General features: G+C 25.8%; 2 protein-coding genes across 2 annotated transcripts in view; one reads left to right on the top strand and one right to left on the bottom strand.

Moving 5' to 3' along the window:
• The window catches only part of LOC125830748 (probable serine/threonine-protein kinase PBL3), a 253,789-nt gene that overhangs the window by 4,495 nt on the left and 225,415 nt on the right, over positions 1–23,879 (top strand). The gene's annotated exons all lie outside the window — the stretch shown is intronic.
• LOC125830755 (uncharacterized) lies at positions 1,696–2,496 on the bottom strand. The gene has a single exon (XM_049509926.1). It carries the CDS (start codon positions 2,449–2,451, stop codon positions 1,921–1,923), a length of 531 nt encoding a protein of 176 aa, XP_049365883.1. The 5' UTR covers positions 2,452–2,496; the 3' UTR covers positions 1,696–1,920.

Below are 23,879 nucleotides of genomic sequence, written 5' to 3'. Positions count from 1 at the left end.
GAAAGGATTAAAAACACATATGAAAAGAGTACATAAATAAACATCTGAAATATAATACGATACAAATGTAATATTTAATATATATATGATTACGAATGAAGTTATTAGGACAAAATGAAAAGTAGCATTTATGGCGATCAAAATAAGAAAAATAAGACAAACAGTTTAGTGCGAAAGATTGGCTTTAACCAGAGATAGAGATTAATTGAAGAAGAATTGAAAAATAAAAATAAAACATGATATAAAGTTAGTTGGCTAAGGTTGTAACCTTCCTTGCAAAGGTGTGAAGATCAAAATATTAGTATAAAAAGTTGGTAAATAACTAAGAAGGGAGGATGGGGGTGGCTAGCCTTCTTTTTGCCTCTTTTTCTTTTAATGTTAGTATTCAATTATTGGAGAGCCATTTATTCTTTGAAGTGTATTACTAGTTGTTACTTCATTTATTTTTTATCTTGCTATTTTATGATTTTTATTTAATGAAACTAACTAATAAATAAATAACTCAATAATAAGTTCGAGTTTTATAAGTTATCATTTCATAAAGTAATTGTGTCACTTCTACACCCTACCATTTCTAAAGGTTATGGATATGATGTTTTTATTGATGCTTATAACGAGAGCGTTTCTAAAACATCATTTTAGTTGTTTCAAAAAGACGAGGAGAAAAATGAGATTGAGATGATTTTAGCAAATGAAGACAAGGTATACTGACACCCCACAAGAAAATGCGAGAAACTCATTGTAGGAAGTATGAGGAAAGATAAAGTTAGGTAAAAAAAATAAAAATTTGAGGAAAGTGATTAGATATGATATGACACGACTTCATATTTCTAAGGATATGACCTAGATAAGGAATAGAGATCACGTATTATGATATTAGGGTAAAGAGGTTAAATAAGAGTAAAGTATTATCTTGGCTTGTCTTTATCAACTATTGTCATATATATCATGTTTTCTTCATTATTTTCTTTCTCTTTTACTATAGTTTGATGCACTTGAGTAGAGGTCTTTCGCAAAGAGTTCCTTTACCTCTACAAAATAGTGATAACATATACATACGCTATATCCTCTGCACAAGATAGTGATAACATATGCATACACCATATTCTCTCCACAAGATAGTGATAACGTATACGTATACCATATCCTCTCCAGACCGCACTTAATAAAATTTCAATATATATGGTAGTGCGGTATTTTAATAGTCAATCTACAAAAACATTTTTAATCCAAAAATCAAACAAATGTTTATTACTTTTTTCTATTTTTATTATGGAAAATGATCTGAAAAAAGCTCCAACTTTGACCGAAATTGTTGTTACGATACACCAAATTTTATGAAGGATCTTTTACCCCTATATTATTTAATAATGTATTTTAAAAATATATATCTGCCCGCATGGACACATTACTATTTATAATGATAAAATATTTATGATGTCTACGAAAACACATATATACCTTTAAAATACATTATTAAATAATGCAAAGAGGTAAAAGGTCATTTTCAAAATTTGATATCATAACAGTAATTACGATTAAAATTCGAATATATTTCAGACTTTTTTCCCATTTTATTAATATAGGTGCACTTCTAACCTTTTCCAAATTAAATACCATAAAATTATAATCATACCACTTAGAATTAAAGGACTAAAAGAAAAATGTTAGGGGTAGAAATGGAAAGATACTTCCATATAAACGAATCACTTTTTTACCTTCTACATTATGCTACTAATATTCTAATCCAAGGGGTACTTTTGGGAATATACAAAAGATGAGTGGGGTAAAATTAGAGTACCTAAAAATCCTCCTTCCAACTTTTTCTTTTTTTCACCCTCATCTTTTTTCTTTTTCACTTTACACCCCAAACATTTCCCTTTTCTTCCAATCTAATCCTACCCACCAAAAAAAAAAAAACTACATAAAAAGTTCAGATTGTAATAAAGAATAATAATTAGCAGCTTCATCTTCAAGTTCCCATAAACCATCTGATATAGCAAACGGAAAATCTCCACCGTTGATTTCATTTTCTTCAACAATCGGAAAATCTGAACCGTTGATTCCATCTCCACTTGGTATTCCAAGTTCATCATCAGAAGCTTCTAGAAGGTGTCTAATAACACTATTTCTATCATCTTCTGTAGAATCACTACAACTACGGATTTGGGAATTACCCGACCCCGTAGAAGAAATTTCTTCTACCGGGTCGGACCCAAATCCATTGTTGTTATCGCTCGGCAGGAGGTCTAGCTCCTGCTGAAGCGTGGTAAAGATGTCTGACCCGGATATTTTAATCTCCGGGTCAGACTCTATACCGTACTCCTCTTCCTCTTCGAGGATTGAGAGGATATCATTATATGATGATTTGTGACGTTTATATTCTTCAGTTACTTGTATTTGCTCTTCTTCTTCTCTAAAACGTTTAATTGGTTGAATTAACTCAGCCATTTTTGCTTCTTTTTTAAAAAATATTGAGAGAGTTTTTTCTAGAGAGAGAAAGTTGAAGGGATGAAGAGAGAGAAGGGGTATGGGAAGGAATTTATAGAGGGAAAAAATAAGTGTGTTCCGGTCAAAATGAGTGATAATAATATTTTAATTTAATTTATTTTAACTATTCAAAGGTACAGAAGAGATAGAGATATTCAGATTTCTGATTACTGACAGAAAAAAAGAGACTTTTTTTATTTTATTAAAGAAAAAAACATATTGGGAGGACCAAGAAAAATGGGGACCAGTAGCAGTGACGATGTAATGAATAAATAAATATATAATTAATTAGTTCATCTGAATTGAATTTATTGTTTTTGGAATAAAGTAGTCTAGATTTATGTATATAATAATTTAAATAGAAATTTTAGCAAATACTACTAAAATTTATAGTCATCCTTTTTTTTTTTTTGTAGAATTAATTAAATCAAATTTAAATTCTATGGGTAGACCGAACAATCTAGTGGAGAGAATACATAGGACTAGGAGGATACCCATTAATGTATCGTAATTACATAGTGTTAGATATTGTATTAATAAATGTTATGTTTGAATAAATTGTAGTATTGTTCTTTGTCGTACATAATGTCATATATCAGAAATTTGAATGATAAATTTAAGATAAAAGTAGGGTAGGAGGTAGAACTATTATAAAAAAGGTAGGGAAAAATAAATATAAAATGACAATAATATATTGAGGTAACGATGCGATTACACCAAATTGATCGCTACATAAAATAAGAACTTTTGACGTCACCTAATAATGATTTAAATGATACGATACAATAAAATTGAAGTAACAATTAAAAAATATATATATTTAAACTAATAATACAGTACAATATAACATATACAACCATCCAAATAAGGTGTAAAAGCAAATAGTGATAGAAAAGCTTATTAGTAATTAACATAAATTATGATAAAATGATTAAGATATCTCCACTTTTATTTAGAAGTTTTAAGTTCAAACTTTTGAAAATGAAATTGTTTTTATTGAGAATGTTACCTTCAAACTATTTTTTTATTCGAATATCAATACAAAAATTGAACTGCGAGCAGAAATCTAAAACAATAAAAAATGTTACTCGCTCTGTCTCAATTTATGTGATTTATTTTCCTTTTTAGTTGGTCTAAAAACGAATTACACATTTCTTTATTAAGTAATAGTTTAACTATAAAATATCTATTTTATCCTTAATGAAATGATTTACAAGACAAATTTTATCATTTATTTTGAACTATAAATTTTAAAAGTCTTATTTTCTTTCTTAAATTTTATGCTGAGTAAAATTACCTCAAATAAAATGAGACGGATGAAATAGTAAAGAGTTGGCTTTTATTAAGTTCACGAGTATTCGGCTTGTGGCTAGTTGTTGTCTGTTTCTTTATTCACATTATAAGCAAATTGTTGAGACAATTTTGTCCCTTTCTCCTATTTTTTTTTTCTAAAAAATGAATAAATAAATGCATTTAGGTATTACATAGCTCTCTCTATCCTAAGTGTCATTTTTTAAAATAAATTTGTACCCAAAAAAAGTTATATATTGTATTTTTTTAGTCCTACTTAGCATTTAGTATGAAAAAAATTAACTAAAATTTAGTATCAAAATAACTTTAATAAAATAAACTTAAATAACATAACAAAAAAATTCTTATATTTAAAATTTTGTACTCAATCAAACGCTATAATATTAATTGAATTTTAAAAGATTCTTATGACACGTACACTACACAAAAGTACATGGAACAAACAAGTACATCGAGTTAAAGGTTTTATGAAGTCTTCATCTTCTTTTTGCTTTTACAATTAATATTTATTAAGTAATATTATTTTATTTTTTAAAAAAAACTTTTTATAAATTTCTTACTACTAATATGCTATATTAGAAATATATTTTTTTATTAATTTTTTTTAAGGAAGGTGCAACATAAGTCATGAAAATAAAAAAGAGGACTATTCATTGCTCGTAAAATATTTAAGTCGATATAACAGGTAACATCCTATAAATGAGCTAAGATTGATTTTTTCTTTCAACGTTTTCTCAATCGAGTGGATTTGAATTATTATCTCATGTAAATTAAGATTAAGATACACTTTTGAAGGCATATCTGTATTTTTTTTTTCTTTTAATATATTGAATAGAAAAAGTGAAAAAACACAGGTGACATGCATGCTAATGGACAGAACTAAGCAGTAATACTAAAAGTAAAGTAAAGTAAAATAAAAATAAAAAATAAAAATATATAAAATAAATATTGTATAAAACTGGTTAAAAGCCAGTTCCCGACAAAAGATTTGAGAATCAAAACATTTTTTCTTTTATATTTATATTTTATTGGCTCGAATTTCAAGGTAAATTAAAAGAAATGTACTAGTGTCTAGTAGTTTCATATAGACTTCACCAATCTCCATGTGCAGTAAAAAAAGAATTTGTAATCCAACCATTTTTATTTGTTTATTTAATTTTAATTAAACATACTATGAAAAAACAATTAATTTTGTAAGTCACTTATAATTTTATTCTTATTTTATAGATTTTTATAATATTCATTTGTAGATGGCTAAGAGATCATAGTTCCGTCACGAAGTGGAAAAAGTAAATATGACTTTGAATCTTGTAATTCTAAATTAAAGTAATATAGAAAATAAAAATATTTGTAGAATTATTATAGCTCAATTGATTTATTATCTGAACTTTCATATTGTTGGTAATGATTTAAATATTGGGGAAGATAAAAATGTACTTACACCCTTTTAGTATCTCATAAAGGTAGAGAAATTGTTTTTAGAAGACCTCGACCCAAAGACAACTCCATATACTAATTGACAAAAAATATAAATCGTCTTTTAAAATATAAGATTCTAGTGAAGCGATAAATACTATTTCATTATTAATAAAATGTCTCAAATTTAAATATTGAGTATAAAGTATCTTTGATAAAGACCATTTTAATTATTAAAGTAAATTTTTTTGAGATGATTTTAAATTAATCGAACTTCGAAGCGGATATAGTGAAAAAGCATAATAAATAAGGAAAAGTACAAGCGGCTACGAGTCTTTATTGCAGTAGCATCTTTCCTTCTTTGTTCTCTACTAGGGTTACCATAACAAAACGGACGGTGGAGATTCAATCTTGAGGGTTCTAATGGAGGGTCATGATGATATTTTATTTTTATTTATGGAGTCAAATTTTTATTTTTATTTTTCTTGCCGACGTACGTGGATCTAAAAAAATAAAATGCAGGCAGATTCATCGAGGGAACAGACAAAATGAGGAAAAAATATTTTTAATTATTTTGAAGAAATAGTATGAAAATAATTCCTCTTGGCTTATTTTAATTAAGAGTTAAAAAAAGGTTAAAAATACATTTAAATTATTCTTTAAGTTTTTGAGTGTCTCATATAGTAGTTAGCGAAATATACCTCAATTAATTTATAAAAATGTTTTTACATTTTCTCTTTTGTTTAAGAATTCTATTAATTTATTCAAACTATGACATCGATCATCTTCTTAGTCGTGGTCTCATCTCTGCCAGCCGACATCGAAATCTCAAACTTGAAATGGAAGAATTTAAAGTTCTAGAGAAGATTTATATGGCAATAAATAGAATCGTAATATAGGTAAAGTGGATAAAGATTTTATGGACAAACACAATTAGAAGCATTTGTAAATAAGTATTTGGTCTAGTCAACGTCTATGTGTCTTTTGCTAATTTTTAGTTAATAGTTCAAGTAGAAAAAAACTCACAGTTTCAATTGTTCAGATATATTAAAATTAAGAAAATAAAATAATTTAAATATATTTTTAATTCTTAACTCTTTAATTAATATTTTAATAAGATAAGTTTTAAAAGTAACAAACTTGGAAATATTCGAGATTCTACGCTACGATTATAAATCAATTACGTACGAAATATGCTGATAATGCTCATGGTGGGTGGATGTGATATCAAGTAGTATCAACTAATAGTTACTTTACTATAAATAATTTAAAAGTAAATATAATTAAATTTATCGTCTTAATGTTCAATTTATTATTAAAAAATATTTTTTAATCACATAAAATAATCAATTTTAAATCGTTAATTTTTAATGAGATAATTTATAATCAAATAAGTATTTATCATTTATATAAATTATTTTAAAATTTTAAATTTATGTTCAATTAGATAAAACTCTTTTCGTCCCAATTATATGATGTAATTTGTCTGGTCTTAAGTTTTAAAAACATGAGAAGATTTTACAAATTTCAAAAACTATTTTTAGAATAAATAAATTCTTAAATAAAAAGATATGTTTTTGTGGATATTTTTTTTATGAAAAATATTTTTTTTGAAAAAAATGCATTGGTAGTTGGGTTGATGTGACATACAAATGCCTTGAAAACCCCTCCAACCAAGCAGGGTGGGTGGGTAGTGAAATTAGACAGTTGTTAAATCCTCTCAAAGGACCCTCTTCCTATCTTCTCATCTTTATTTTGACACGATATAATTGTATGACCACTTCTACTCCCTTCCAAACAAAAATATCAAGTGGCACAACTAAGCTTTCGTCGTCGGAATATGTGATATGAAATTATGATTTTAAGTTAACATTTAAATGTGTAAACAAATCATAAATATTAATAATAAAAAAATATAAATATGTGTAATTTATTAATGTGTCACCTTAAGATATTCTGATATCTTATTTATAAAATATGTCTCGCTCATTTTTGGTAAAAAAATATGTCTTGCTCAATTTGGTAAAAAATGTATAGGAATTGATTTTTTTTTTTTTTCATATAGTTTTCACTTTGGAGATCATGTTTTGTGTGAAAGAAATATAAAGAAATTCAAAATGCATGTCGAAATAGAACTTCAACTTCAGATTAATTTAATCTCAAGTCATGTCTTTATATCGCATTTTTGAATAAATTCTTAGAATCAATTACATCTCCAAAAATTACGATGCAAATACTATTAGTTATTATAATTGACAATTCATAATATTTATAACATTTGATTTTTCAATATTTAAACTATATCACATGAATTGAAATGAAAGGTTGTAGAATTTTTCTTTTTTCTTTTTTCTTTAGAAACTTCAACATTTTTTGAATAGAAATTATCAAATGACCACAAAACAAACTTATTTTCCATTCAAGTCAACAACCACAAATTCAAGTTGTGTTGGAAAACAATTCCACGCTCTTAATATTTTTTTATTTAATTTCTTAGGTCATCCAAAATAATTGTTAACTTAAAGACCGGGCAATTAAACTTTGAGTCACTTTCATCTATACCCCCCAAAAAAGCTACCAATAATTTCATTATTTTGTTGAATTGACATATAAAAATCAATGGACAATATTTTTTTCGACAAGAAAAATCTTCAGTGAATGTTTGATATGTACGATTGGTCAGTGGCGGATGTAGTTTTTCTATCTGAAATAATAACTTTCGATGTTAAATTATGTATAAATATATATAAATAAAAATAATAATTAAAATTAATAGGCGTGGACATATTATATAAACAGAAATAAATTTAGTATTAAAAATCTTAATGAATTGAATTCATTAAAATTAAATCTTGAATTTGTCTTCACCGTTCGATTGAAAAGGTGAGACATATAACTCTTAACTGAAAAGACAAATTTCTAGCACATGAAAAAAAGAAGTGGAGAATCACTATTGATCCTGTTATAAAAGGTGGGTGGAGATACAAAAAAATATCTATGGAATAATCATAGATTGAATTTTGAGGGAAAATTAAATCAATTATTTCTTTAAAGAAAAAGCTAAAGAGGCATTAATCATTCACTCCAAATAATAATTCGACATTGACCTTCATTTAAATTTAAAATGTTTAGATGATGGACACTTAAAAGATGGTTTGGTTTGAAAATAAGAAGGAATTATAACAAACGAGATTTTCAGTCTATGTGTTTGATTTAAATTTGATAAGTTTAGATAAATTGCTTATCTTGATAATCAAACGACTCCTTATAAAATTTTGAGATGTACTCCATCTGTCCATTTCAAATGTCATGTTGCGTTTTTCAAAAATTAATTTGACTAATTTTCAAAGTGAAATATGATTACATTAATTCAATATTTAAACAAAAAATTTAGATATTCAAACCTATACGAAAAGTACTATAAATTACAATTTTTTACATATTAATATGATGAAAAAATATATTGTAAAATATTAATCAAAATTCTTATCGTTGGACTCTAAAAATAAAAATTATGACAATTGAAAAATTAAAGAACATGGAGTATTTATTATAGATAAAAATGTCTCGTGGCTCATGAGTCATGACTTTGAAGTTTTACCAAGTTTTTTATACTAAAAAACAAGTGATTAAATCAAAACCAGACTTAAATAAATAAGAAATTTTGGAGCAATAAAAGAGTGGTAATACTAATTTTTTTCCTCGATAATTGTGATGTTTGGCCAATTTTTATACATTTTCATTAATTTCATGAGATTTCGTATTATTTTTCATCAGCAACAAGTATCAAATAATTCTTTCTGTCAAAGTTATGACCTATGAGAATAGAGTGCCTAGTATTTTTGTTTTTGCTGAAATTTGAACTAGAAATTTCAAAGCTCTCAACCCACTTCATTGAACACTAGGTCTGTTATAACATTTTTTATATATAAAATTTAAGGAAAAGAAAAATAACTTTGAACCCTCCAATGATATATTTTTGTTAATAAAATATTTAGAGGAAGTATTTGACCACATCGAAGAGCTTTCCAATGAGTTCCAAACTTCGATCTAACAACTCCAATTGTTTTTCTAATTATTAAATTAGGTTGATGTGTGTGTGTGTAAGGTTCTTTAATTTATTTTTTCTTCTTTTGTAGTATTTCTTATTATCATCTCTCTTTTTTTCCCCCACCTTTTTATAGTTTAACATTACCATTTACTTTTTGCACTATATTAGAAAAAATAATATAAAAACCATAGAAAATGAAAAGAAAAATAGGAACTTATAAGATGTGTTAAATAGGAAAAAAAATTGTGTGCATTAACAACTATTTCTTTATGATTCTTGATAAATAAATAAAAATATTTTTTATATAATTTGGATAAATATTATGAGAGTGAAAGGAGATGAGGGGTGGGGATGAGTCGGAGGATGAGGATGGATGGGAGGCGAGTGAGGGAGGACGATTGGTGGGTGGGTTGATGGAGTGCTAGAAATAATCAACGTGAAATGTTCTTTTATGAAACTTATTGTTCTCTTTTATGAAATGTCATTTTTGTTTTAAAAAATATTTAATATATTTAATTTTGTACCAAACACACCTTTAATTTAGGTGAATTTTCTAAGGGAAAGATGGACAATATATATGAACTACTTGGGCACCTACCAAACTTTGAAATTTTAAGATTTAATTTCATACAAAAACTCAGTCATTTATCCTATTGTTTGAACTTATAAAATTCATATTTCATAATATTAAACGTGACATAAGATTGTAATAAGGAGATAATTTCAAATTTGAATTCTTCAATCTTTATTTTTTTTCTCTAGACGAAATCATTGAAAGAAACAAGCGTGAAACTCTTAATACGTTCCTATTTAAATTCAAGTCATACCTTAGAAATTATTACTTCCTCCGTTTCAAAATAGGTATATTTATTTAGTTTAAACACACTCTTTAAGAAATTGTTTATTCCTAGAAAATAAGAATTGTTTTTATTTACGTAACCTTAATAAAAAAAAAGTCAATTAATAGTTCTCAATTATGTAAATAAGGATAATTTAAAAACAATAAGACCAATTTCAAGTTAATAACTTTGATGGTTACTCAACTATCAACTCTTTTCACAAAAAGTCACTCAACTTTCATTTTCAACTTAAAAGTCATTCAACTATGACTTCTTTGCACAGAAAGTCACTCAATCTATTTAATTGTTTTTTCACTAAAATTTGCTGACATGAAATTTTTATTTTAACCAAAATTTTAAGAACCAAATATATATCCATTTAAATCATTTAACGACCCGCTCTATTTAATCCGACCCGCTAAAAATATAATATTAAACTTTTTTATTTTATCATTAAAATATAACAACATTTAACCATATATATATATATATATATATATATATATATATATATATATATATATATATATATCCAGCATAATTCTATAAGTTATTAATTTACTACTGATACATGAGTTTGTGACATTAAATTAAGTTGAACAAATTTAAAATAATGTAATGTGTTGCCTGTTAGGTAAGATTGTTCCAGTTGTATTGATTGATTAACTTTTTTTAAAAAAAATAAAAATTTAGAGAATTAATGGTAAAATAAAAAGTTCAATATTATATTTTTAGCGGGTCATTAAATGATTTAATGAATATATATTTGGTTCTTAAAATTTTGATTAAAAATAAAAATTCCATGTCAATAAATTTTAGTGAAAAAAATAATTAAATAGGTTGAGTGACTTTTTGTGCAAAAAAGTCATAGTTGAGTGACTTTTGTGAAAAAAGTCATAGTTGAGTGACTTTTGTGAAAAAAGTCATAGTTGAGTGACTTTTGTGAAAAAAGTTGATAGTTGAGTGACCATCAAAGTTATTAACTCGACCAATTTCTACTTGAATCTAAAACATTATTTATTTTGAAATTATCTAATGCAAAAAGTTAAAATATCACTTATTTTAAAACGGAATAAGGTTATTCATTCTTAGAACTCAAATTAGATTTTTCTAATTAAAAGAAGATATATCTTTTATTCTATCTCAATCAAAACCTAACACCTCGAGAATCTCGAAAATTTATCTATTCATTTTACAAGTTATTAATTAGACATCAATTTGGAAAAAGAAATAAATTAATAGTTCAATATTGGCAAGTTAATATTTCAAGAAATATATATTCTGTCGTTACGTCATAGCATCCGTATACAACTTTACTTTTGTTTATGTGACCTAATTTACATGTAAGCAAGTGCATATTAGTATGGCAAATTAAATTAATGGAAAGGGATTAAAAATATTTGAACGTATTAATTTATTTATTTTCATTTATTGGATCACAATTATATCTTAATATTTTATTTTGGTTAAAAATGTCTTCCACCTATTAAATCCCAATTATTTTTAACGTTAATTTTTTTAATTTAAAACACTATTTTTAATGGAATTATGAGATTACGAACGTGAGACTTTAATTAGATAAATTTGCATAGACTTATCTATTCATAAATAACACAATTCATCCGGATTAAATCAAAATTGATGCAAACAACTTTTAATCGATTCGATATCTAGATTCAACTCAAATTCTTCATCCTTTAACAATGATCAATACTTAAAAATAAACCCAACAACATCAAATAAATATATTTATATAAGTCGAATTATTTACGTGGAACAATAAATCAATACCACCAATTTAATTAAAACCTCTCACACACATATATATGCCATCTCGTAATTCCTTGCTTAGGAGACAACATAGTGAATTATTTGGGGACAAGTCATGATACCAAGCAAGATTTATTAAAATAAATATTATTATTGGGAAGTGCTTTAAGAATGAATTTAGTTTCATATTTTTGTCTAGATGCGTTAATTGATTCATGTACCGTCTTTACTTCTTTTTAAGATTAAAAAAGGGCAAATTGTATACGTGGAAGGTTGTTTTCAACCTCTAATTACATATAATAAATAAATAAAGACAAAATTTAGAAATTATTTTTTATAACTATTTCACGAAAATCAAGGGTAATATAGTATTTGACTAGAGGTTAGTCCAAAGAAAGAGTAGTATATCTGAATTATTTTCAACGACTCAATTTATATGTATATTTTATTTTTTTGAGGTTCAATTTTATTAATATTTTAAAGTTAAATAGAATTCGATCAATTTAATTTTTTAAAATTAAAATTTAGATATTCAAGACAGATAGTACAATATATTATAATTTTTTTTCATATCTATATAATATAAAAAATAAAATTTAAATTAATGTTAATTAAAATTATATATTTCAAATTTCAAAATATAAAGTGTCGGGTAAATTATAGCAAGGAAAAAACATCATTTTGGACGTATGGCTTCCAACTACCATATCCATGTACATCCACCAAACTCATTGTTATAAAATCATAATTTAAAGTATGACTTTTTGATAATACGATTTCCGTTTAATAGTTAAAAAATTACAATTTAAAGTATCCAACTTCCTTTGCTATTGTTACTATTGGTACCTAACTTCGATGGCTCACTATTTCATAGATACCAACCCTTAGTTAATAGGGCAATTCAAAGAGGACAACGAGAATAATTTACCTAAACATTATCTGATACTTGTAGGTTTGATCAACACCAAACATGGTGTAACTAACATTAGATTCTGTATAGCGATTTTCCCCCTCATTTTATAATCAAACAATATGGTATAGAAAAGTATATTAACTTTAATACATAGATATATCTTTTCTCCAATCAGCAATCAAACAATCCCTGAAATTAAATTATGTTCGATAAGACTTGATGTGAATCGTAGTTATGATTCAAATTGGAAGTTATTGAATAATAATAGAGGATAATATTCTAGCTTCATAAAATACAAAACCAAAAATTTGCACATTAATGCATGTCTGTGATTCAAATGAACCCTACATAAATCAATAATTAATTAATCAACTGTTATAATTCAAGGATCTTGATAATATCTGAAACTTCACATGAAGAGATTAATAATCCCTTAATAGCTAAGACACTCTGGATTTGTTCCCTTGATTATTAAGATTATATATTCATAGACAATAATTATACAAGATCCAAAAAATAATGTTGATCTAAATGTAGAATACATCATCAAAAGTTTTCCAATAAAAGAAATGGGGATATATAGTACAAAGTACAACAAATTGGCCATGTGCTTGTGACCTAAAAAATTGATGAATAATTCATATGGGAACTAATAGGGACCATAATATATGGTCATGAAGAAATAAAAAGGCATCAATATAATGACATGCACGTGGTACGTGAACCTAATTTTCCACCCCTTTAATGGCTTATAGTAGGGGTAGTGTCAAATATATATATATAAAACTCAATTTGGTGCGAATTATTAGTTTCATTTTCCGTTTTGTTGATAACTTTAAAAGCACTTCTTTACTTGATTAACTGAACTTAAATACATCTTCGGTCATGCAATATGAGTGATACACATCCCTTAATTCTCGCTAAGTTTAGAGGAGTTTTCAATATTTTCTCAAATTTTTATTAAGAATTTCATGCTCCTATAAGAGTTTGAGACTACCTGCTATGTCAAGTGACAGATCAGAGGTATATCTAAATTTAGTTATTCAAGTAGAAGACTGTTCTTAAGGATGTCAATAATTCACGGACGAAACTAATAATTTGTGTCAAATTCAGGAGTCTTTTCAATACTTCTCTCTTTGAAATTTTATAAATTGGACACAAGATGAACTTATTTTTAATTAGTCTAATATAATTCATTTTCAAGGTGATTTTTACTTTAGTGTAATATTAGGTATTAGCACTTTTACTCCTCAACACAATTTCTTTTATAGGATACAAATTTATATTTTTGCATTATAATATCTCATAAGTTATATTTCGTATTTTTAAAGAACTCACGCCTTGCTAGATATAATTAAATTCAATTTCTAAGGATTTTTTTTAAAAAAAATTAGCTTATTTAAGAGACGATCACTTTTTTGTATCATGTCATTTTAAATTGTTTCTAATAGAAGAAGAATATAAAGACCGCGAATTAAAATAAAAAACTAGTAGATAATTAAAAATTATCTCGTTTAAGGCATAAGCTTGTTGGTAGTTTGATGTACCGTACATATTTCTCCTTTCATATCAATAGTAATAGCATTATTCTCTTATAATTTTTTGTCATGTGTTTTTTTATTACTTTTTGTTTTTTCTGTGCTTTTACTATATCTGTCTTTAGAACGGTGTGAAATGATTTTCCTATTATAATTTATTCTTTTGATATACGTTACTTCGGTCGAGGGTAATTCAAAAATATTTCTTAAACCTATACTAGATTGGAAGGTCTCCATAACCGATGTCCTCCTCAAACTCCACTTATAAAATTACACTGAATACGTTATTGATATTAGAAAATTCATATTTGTGTATATTGTTTCATTCAAATTGAATGGAAGCAATTTGAAGAAGATGACATTACTTAAAACTTTATCTATTAAATGCAAAAAATATCCTTTTTAATTAGCGTTAAGAAATCCTTCAAAAAATTGGATCAAACTGGCGAGTCATTGCTCAATCGATTTCAACCCAACCCATTCCGATTCATGTTTATCACTCATTTTCTCTTTCGTGATTTTCCCAAACATTATATACATTTTTTTCTTTTTTTGGTGGGGGTGGGGTGGGGTGGGGTTTGGGGGGTTGTTTTCATTATGACAACAACATGTAGTACAAAATTATAACCAATTAATCATTAGATTATGGTGATCTGGAATCAACAGTTAAAGGATTTATTTTTAGAGTCTCATTATTTTTTAAAATTCTGTTATAAGTTAACATAATGCCTTGCTTCTGAACCACTTGGCAGATGGGCCATTTTATTTTTTATTTTTATTTATAGAGTGTCGGTTGTATATTTGAATTTGAGCATTTAATTTTATTTTTTTTGGTACACAATTTAGCATTTCAATGATGTTACATTTTGGCATATTATGATGAATTTTCATGAGTAACATTTTATATTTTTTTTTGATAAAATTTATGGATGATATACGATTGGAGTTAATTTCTCATATTGTTATTCAATTAAATAGTTTTTAAATAAATTATTCTAATTATAATACTTCTCAATAACAATTATTTCTATAATAATATATTACTATTATAATATGTGACACTTTTTTTTTTTGAGTTACCCAATCAAGAAGAATGATACATTTTTTTTATATATTTACTAACAATTTAATTTAAATTTTTTATTTTATTCTTAATGAGATAATGATTTATAACCACACGAGTATGTATGACTTTCTTAGAAGGCTTATACCAGAATTTTCAGAAGACTTTTTTTCATTTTTAAATTTTATGTTCAATCAACACTTTCGAATAAATTGATACAAGAAATAACTGAATAATCATTATAGATACACAAATTATATAGTAGTAATTATAAAATAATTATTATTATTTTCAAAATTTGAGATAGGGTAAGGGGAAATTATAAAATGATTATACACTGCATATTGTTAAAAAAAAAAATAGAAACTAAAGATTTAAGATCATATTTTTTGCTGTGAATTGATGCGTAGTGTGAAACTATTTTATTAATTGATAACTTGAAAATATGACAAATTACTTATTACATCTAATTAAACTATTTTAATTAGTGTAAATTTCTTTATACTAATGGGCCATTTTTAAGTATCTATAACTTAAATACTTAAAAGTATGTGATTTATGTAATTTGCCCTATAATTAATAGTGATTTGGAATCAAAACTACTTGCAAATGGCCCCCATTTTATTTTATTTTTAATTAAAGTGTCGGTTGCTTGAAGTTTATAATTAGCTTTTTGTTCGTGCTACTGGGTTGTAAATTTGTGATTATGAAATATTAATATTAATTAAGAAAAAAAATTATAGATGAAAAATGTGCAATCGTGCCAAATTAAATCATTTCAAGGTTAATTATTATAGTACTTTAGATTAGAGTACACATGGGAAAGTCAATTAGGAAGTTTTCAAGAATTTTGTGGTGGTTGTAATTATGAAGTAAATATTAACAAAACTATTTTGAAAATAAACAAATAAATTATATGAGCAATTTGGAATATTTTATATCTGGCTAACACCCTTCAACTTGTGTAACCTAGTTTTAATGTTAAATAATTGCTTTATGGAAAAAGGTGGAGCGCTAGAGCCGAGGTATAGTTTACGAGTTCAGCCAAATTCATGAGTAACTTTGGTCGAAATCTTATTATAAGAACACAATAACTTATTATTAAGAACTCAATAACTTTAAAAAACTAAAATCTCAATAACTTTAAAAAACTAAAATCTCGAACTCATAAACTTTAAATCATGACTCTGCTGCTAAATAATAAACGACACAACATAGAAAAATATAAAGGTTATAAAATATACCGCCCAATAAGGTTGAAATGATTTTTGGTTAATATAATATTAACCACGTCATTAAGTTATAAATTTAGGTTTTGTGACATTACATTTCCTAACTTATGCCCTAATTTAAAAAAGGTTGAAGATAATCTTGAGTTAATTATTTTATTATAGTCATCTAAATGCAGCGCGAACCCAAATTGAACCGCAATTAGTGGAAAGAGGAACTTTATGGGATTAATTATCATTATTAGATGGCCCTAGACTTGCCATATGACAACATTATTCTATGCTTTTGTCCTAAAATTTTCCATGATTCCATGTTGACTTGTCTAACATGAGATTAAGGTCCCACTCTCTTATCGAATATCTGAAATTTCTCATCAACACAAATAATTTTGCTCTTCAAAATTTTAAAAAATAAAAAAAATCACCTTATCGTATTAAAAAAATACGCTAAAATCTTCTCTTTAACAACCATTAAAGGGTCCATCTCTAATCAAAGTGTTAAGCATCTTATGATGCCACGTATCCAACAAGTGGTCTTGTTTTATCAAGGAAAAAATAATCAAATTTGTTGTTGAACTATACGAATAATATTAAAATCGACCCTAATTATAAAAGTTGGATAAATCTAAACTATTTAGCACAATTCAAGAACAAATTAAAACCTTTCCTAAAGTGTATAATATTTATCGTTAATTTAGAAAAATCAGATTATTAATATCAGAATTTATACTGAACTTTAGATTATTGAACCATCATACTCCAATATCCACTTCTCATTTTTTTAATTCCTCAACAATTAATTGTATCTCTTTTTGATAGTGGACAATTATCTGGTTAAGAGGAGAGGGAGCAACATAATGAGTATTCACCAAAATAGGATGTCGTGAGATGGTTGAAATTTCTATATCTTTAATTAGAAATTTAGAGTTCGAGTTCTGAGAATTAAAAAAAAAACTTATTAGTAAGAGCGTCGCCTTCACAAATAAATCCTACAGGCTACAACACATAGATCTATATTTATATTTAATCAGACTCTAATATCAATACCAGATACCCAAACCAAACTAAATAAATGAATAATGATTGATCAATACATAATGATAAGTACCAACTATTGAAATCTCTTCAAGATCACAAAACGTACTATTTTTTCAATAAAAAAATGGAAGCAAATGTTTTAAATACGTGTAAATAGTTAAATAATTGTCCACATAGCTCTTATCTTTGATTTTACTGGCTAAAAGAGTTTATGTTTTTGGCTGTCTACTCAATAGGATTATGTGGTTTCCATTTTTAATTTAAAGGAATTGATGCTTTTTTTAGTCCAAGAAATTAGGATAATATTTCCAAATACCAACTACATAAGATAATGGATATATTACACTTTACTAAAAAAAAGTTCAAAAAGAATAGTAATATTATTATGTAATAATTGATTTTGTTATGATGGTTTTGAGGAAGACGATCTAAAAAAGAAATTAATAAGATTTACTTTTTATTTATTATAAGGTTGAAAAATTAGTAAAAGATGGACATGGAAGTGATTATTAAGGCATATTAAAAGTGATTTCTCCACTAAGTAAAATTAAATTGGCAGTTGTCAACTCATCTTAGGCGTGTTATGTAAAAAAAAGATTCTCTTTTTGTTTGGAAAATAATACTAATAGTTGCTGCCAATTAGATTTGTGAAAGGTCAAGTTTGATATGAAAACATCCCACTTATAGATTTTGAGGATTCTTAAAGGATAAATAATTATTATTATTTTAGAAAAAATGCACTTGGTATATGTAAAAGGTAATATCTATGTCGCATTTGGTATAAAAATGAAGTGTGTTTGGTACTAGATTTATATTTTCGTGAAAATAAGTGGATTTCTGACTTATTTCTTCTGTTTGATATTTAAATATTATTGAAGGTAGGGTGGTGGTGGTGGTGGGATGGGGATGGTGGTTATCGACAGTGGCGTAGTTAGAGCCACCCTAGGGTGTCCAATTGGACACTCTTCGTCGGAAATTATGTATATATATATATATATATATATATATATATATATAAAGTTGGACACCTTTGACAAAAGCTATGTCTTAGGCACAATGGTAATCGATGCCTATTTGTATGGAGTTCCAAATTCAAACTGCAAATAGCACAATATCTTTTTTTATTTATTTATTTTACAGCCGCACATCATTTTTCTTGGACACCCTTAATAACATTTATGGCTCCGCCACTGCTTATCGGGATTAGGCCTTTAGGGTGAAAATAAGATGTGTTGAAAAGTAAGGAGGTCATAATCAATGCGGAATGTCACATGTGGAGCTTAGTTTCCTTACTTCCAATAGGAAAGTTATTTATCTTATCTTAATGAACTCATTTTCCTAATTAAAGAAAATATTTTTTAAAACTTTTGACCAATTAACATGACAAATTTTTAAAAAACGTTCTCTTAAGAAAAAATTCCTCCATGCTGAACAAGCCCTAAATTAAAATAATAAGTAATCTAAAATGGAGTTGCAAGTTGTTTTCTTCTTATTATGTAATCTCTAATAAATAATTTAGTGATAATTTTCATTAAAAAGCCATGAAACATTTTGTGATGTTCATGATGGAGGGTGGACAGATAAAACTAGGTCACAGAAAAAGACTCTCAGGTTTTTAAGTTGGTAAGACTTCGAAGAAAAGATGCACATGATATTTTAGGTGAATTATATATTGGAATGAGAGAGAAGAGTGAAAGCTCAATAAGGCGAATTACAATTCACATGATACAAATTCTTTTAGACTCTATATAGTACGCAAAGGGCAAATCTATGATTTTTTTTATTTAAATGCAGATAATACGTGTCATAGATTTGAATTGTGACAAATATAATATTAGAATTGAATGTACACTATTTTAGTATGATGATGAGATAAACTTCAGCGAGGACACTCATGAGTCCTTAAGGAGGGACATGATGTATGTGACGCCCATGATTGAAGGTGAGTTTCAAAGAATGATTGACAACCTTTTAGGTTGACAACCGTTTGATGAAAAAGATAAAGTGTTACATGATATATCTCTTAAGTTGATGTCAATATTGGGATGAGAGAGGAAATTAAATAACTATAAAACATATCATAAGTTCACATGATACACATATTTTATGAGTTCATTGATGTATAACCCAAAAGGCAAATCTGTGCAGCCTATTAGGTCAAAACATAAAGGGAGTAGTTCAATTGAAAAGTCCCTCCCCCCCTTCCCCGGGTTTTTCTTTTTTAAAAAAATAATATATAATATAATATAATAATGTGTTATGAACTTGAATTGTGACATATTCTCTTTTCGTCTCACGTGAAAAAAAGAAGAAGACAAACTCGTGATCTGATCAGTAGGTCATGTAACGTAAAGAAGTGAATATAATTTAATTAACAATAATTAAACATTTAAATCATATTTTCTACGACGACTAACTTGTGTTTAGTTTAATTGAAATATGTTGGCAAAATAAATCTTAAGCTACTATAATAATTTTTTCCTGCCCATTGAATATCGAATTTTAAGGCTATATTTGTATTGTAGGGTTATACATCACTTTTTTTTTTTCCCATTGAAGACATCTGCACAAACAATTAATGTTACCTACGTACCATTCACCTAATATCTATAGCACTTTTACAAAAAACTAACTCCACATTAGATTACAAGAAAATAAAATTAGAACTTTCAATTAATTTTGTAATTCTTTACAAATTTATCTTAATTTTGTGTTTATTTTACAAGAAATTATCATTTTTACATATAAAATAAAATTATCTAAGTGTATTGTTTGGTGTATTTATTTTTATTTAAAAAAAACAGAATACATGTAAGTTGTTTATTTCAAAAATAGGTTGGACCAACCAACTATATTCTTATTTGTTATAGTAGAAAATGATTTGGGTTTTAAAGATTATAAATTTTAATATCGACTTAAGTTATATAAATAAGTTCAAAATCAAAGGCGAAGTCAATATATCAACTCTATGAATTCTGAATTTTTAAAATGATGGCTTTTAAGTGCTAAGAATTGGGTTCTAGATTTAATATGGGTATAAATTTAATGAATTTCTAAACATAAATACACTATTTGGGCAAAAGTCATTGGGTTTGACCGAACTCGTAGTCAAGCTTCTACCTCGGCCACTTCACAGTTACAAATATAATAAATTTTGTAATGTGCATACATATTATATAGTTTGAATCAAAATTACTGAATTCATATATACTCGTACATTATACAACAAATCTGCCAATCCGTAATAAACATATTAATGACAACTTTATTTGGGCTTTGACTTATGAGTAACTGGATGGGCCATTCAAAAAGTTTAGCCCATGTACTACTAAAGCCCAAATGATGAGTAGCCCAATTGGATGGGCTAAGTGTTTGGCATGAGGGAAAATGTTTTATTGAAAAATAAGTGGATTTTTTATTTATTTATTTTTATTTGATAAGTAAATAAAATATTATTTTAAGAGTATTTAGGTATAATCTAGTAAAACACTATATGTCGAATTGAAAATATTTTTTATTTCTTAATCTTTTCTGAATTGAAGTAGGATAAACATTTGTTCTTGATAGTTAATATGAAAAAATCGTCAACAATAACTCTATCAATAATATTTTGTTATTTAAAGTAATGTAATAAATTTTCGTGTTTTATGGCATTATGATTGTTGTACCTGAATTTTAAAACCAAGGATTATATTAACAAATGTATATCCTTCTTCCATTCAAATATATTATGAAATATAAATATTTTCTATTTTATTAGGAATTTAATATCTAAATGAAAACTAATGATTGATTATTATATAAATATGTATATACACGTGAAAATTAATGATTAGTTACAATATTATTATCGAAAAGAAGGTGTTTAAAGAAGTGATGTGGTATTTTTGGACCAAAAGTTGTTAACCGGAGACAATTTTGAATAATTTTAAGACGTTATTTTTTTACCCTTTTTAGTTAAAACAATTGATTTAAGAAAGTTGAGTTTAAAATAGTATTCCAATTGTTTTAATTTGTTTGTCGTGCTTTCTTTATTAGTCCGTATCCTTTCTTTTTTTTGACAACTCGTTATCTCCTACCATCTATATGACATGTTTAAGATTGCAAAACTAAACAACACTTGATATTTTCAAGAGTTTTAAGTATACTTTTTTTTATTTTCTTGTATGACTACATAAAAATGCATTATTCTTATCATGTTATCAATTTTTTATCTCAATATCTCAAGTTATAATTAATTGTAATTCTTAATTAAAAGTTTTCGTATTTTTCTAAATTATCAATCAAACAAATTAAATGAAAGGAATATATAAAACGGTCATAAACAACAAGGTACGAGAACAAAAAGATAATCAAATTTGATGGGGTATAGATATATGCACTAATTAATGAGAAATAGAAACTTAACCTTATTTCCACACTCATTTGAACAATCCAAACTAAAATCTTAAAAAAAAAAAAAACCTTCTATTGATGATAACTAGAAAAAATATATATTACGTAGATTTCAATACTATTTTCAAGATAACTTTTAAAAAATATTTCTTGTATAATAACATAAGAATGCATTATTCTTTCCATATTATAAAGTCCTTATTTTAATATTTCAAGTTACCATTAATTTTAATTCTTCAACAAAAGTCTTTTTATAACCACTAGAAAATTACTACCATATCCATTAGAAAGTTATAATTAATATTTATAAAAGTTAATTATTTTCCTTATATAATCATGACATTAGGGATACAGTAATTTTTTAAAGTTTTTTTAAGTTTTTAATTGAAATGACAGTAGAAATTTGTCTAATATTTTCAAACATTGAATTAAACTATTTAAACTATATTATTTATCAATGAATTTTTTAAGAACAAGAACCAAAGTATTGTATTGCAACACATGACTAATATTTTATAAACTTGAAAGAATATTTTTTAAGTTATATAATAAGACTAGACATCGGAGCCCGTGCTAGCACGGGCCCAATATATATCATTTTTTGTTTCAATTTATGTGAAGACAAAATTAAAGAGTTAATCAAACTTTAATATTAATTTAAAATAGTTTAAATTTTTAATTATTGTTAACTATGGTAATTTTTTTTATGTCTTTTAACATTCTAAATTGCTAATTATTGTTGTATGATTTGTAATATCTTTTACGCAATTTTGAAATAATAAAGGTTATTTCTTCTTTCTCAATTTATGTGGTACTAATAAAATTTCGAGATTCAATCAATTTTTTTTGTCTTTAAAATATTATATTGTTAATTACTGTAAATTATTGTACTTTCTAAGTAATTTTCAAATAATATATATTATTTCATTTGTCCAATTTATGTGTCACCAATAAAATTTGAAGAGTTAATCATATCTTTTACATATTTTTATATCTTTTGAATATTTAAGTAAATAATTATTGTGATTTATAATATTTTATACAATTATTTTAAAAAAAAATTAAACAACAAACAAAACGAATTCATCATAGGAAAATTACCAAAGCATCCTTGAATACATCAATAATGGGTCCCACTTTTTGTTTAAAAATATATGCATATTGGGAGGATATTTTTGTCCAAAGTGGAAATAGAATAAGTATAAAGCATTAAAGTCTTTAAAAATTTTAAATTGTTAATTCTTATTGTATGATTTGTAATACTTTTATGCCATTTTCAAATAATAGAGGTAATTTCTTATTTCTCAATTTATGTAGTACTAAAAAAATTTTGAGATTCAATCAATTTTTTTTGTCTTTGAAATATTTCTAGCTGTTAATTACTGTAATTTATAGTACTTTCTAAGAAATTTTCAAATAATATATAGTATTTCATTTGTCCCAATTTATGTGTCACCGGTAAAATTTGAAGAGTCAATTAGATCTTTTATATATTTTATATCTTTTAAATATTTAAGTAATTAATTATCGTGATTCATAATATTTTATACAATTATTTAGTATAGTAAAATAAATTTAAAAGAAACAAACAAAACGAATTCATCATAGGAAATTACCAAAGCATCCTTCAATACATCAATAATGGGTCCGAATTTTTGTTTTTAAGAAATTGCACATTCGAAGGATATTTTTGTCCAAAGTAGAAATATTGTGTAAAAAATTTGTATTTATTGTGATTTTGAATGTACTGTGGGGTAATAGGACGCACGCAAAGTTAAGGTGTCTTTTTGAAAATCTGGGACAACTTCAAGTATCACTTAATGTTT

The sequence above is a fragment of the Solanum verrucosum genome, unplaced genomic scaffold, assembly GCF_900185275.1.
Source record: "Solanum verrucosum unplaced genomic scaffold, falcon-dt-bn FXZP01000154.1, whole genome shotgun sequence".
NCBI lineage: Eukaryota > Viridiplantae > Streptophyta > Magnoliopsida > Solanales > Solanaceae > Solanum > Solanum verrucosum.
The sequence above is the reverse complement of the archived record's forward strand: the minus strand, read 5'-3'. Positions and strand labels throughout refer to the sequence as shown.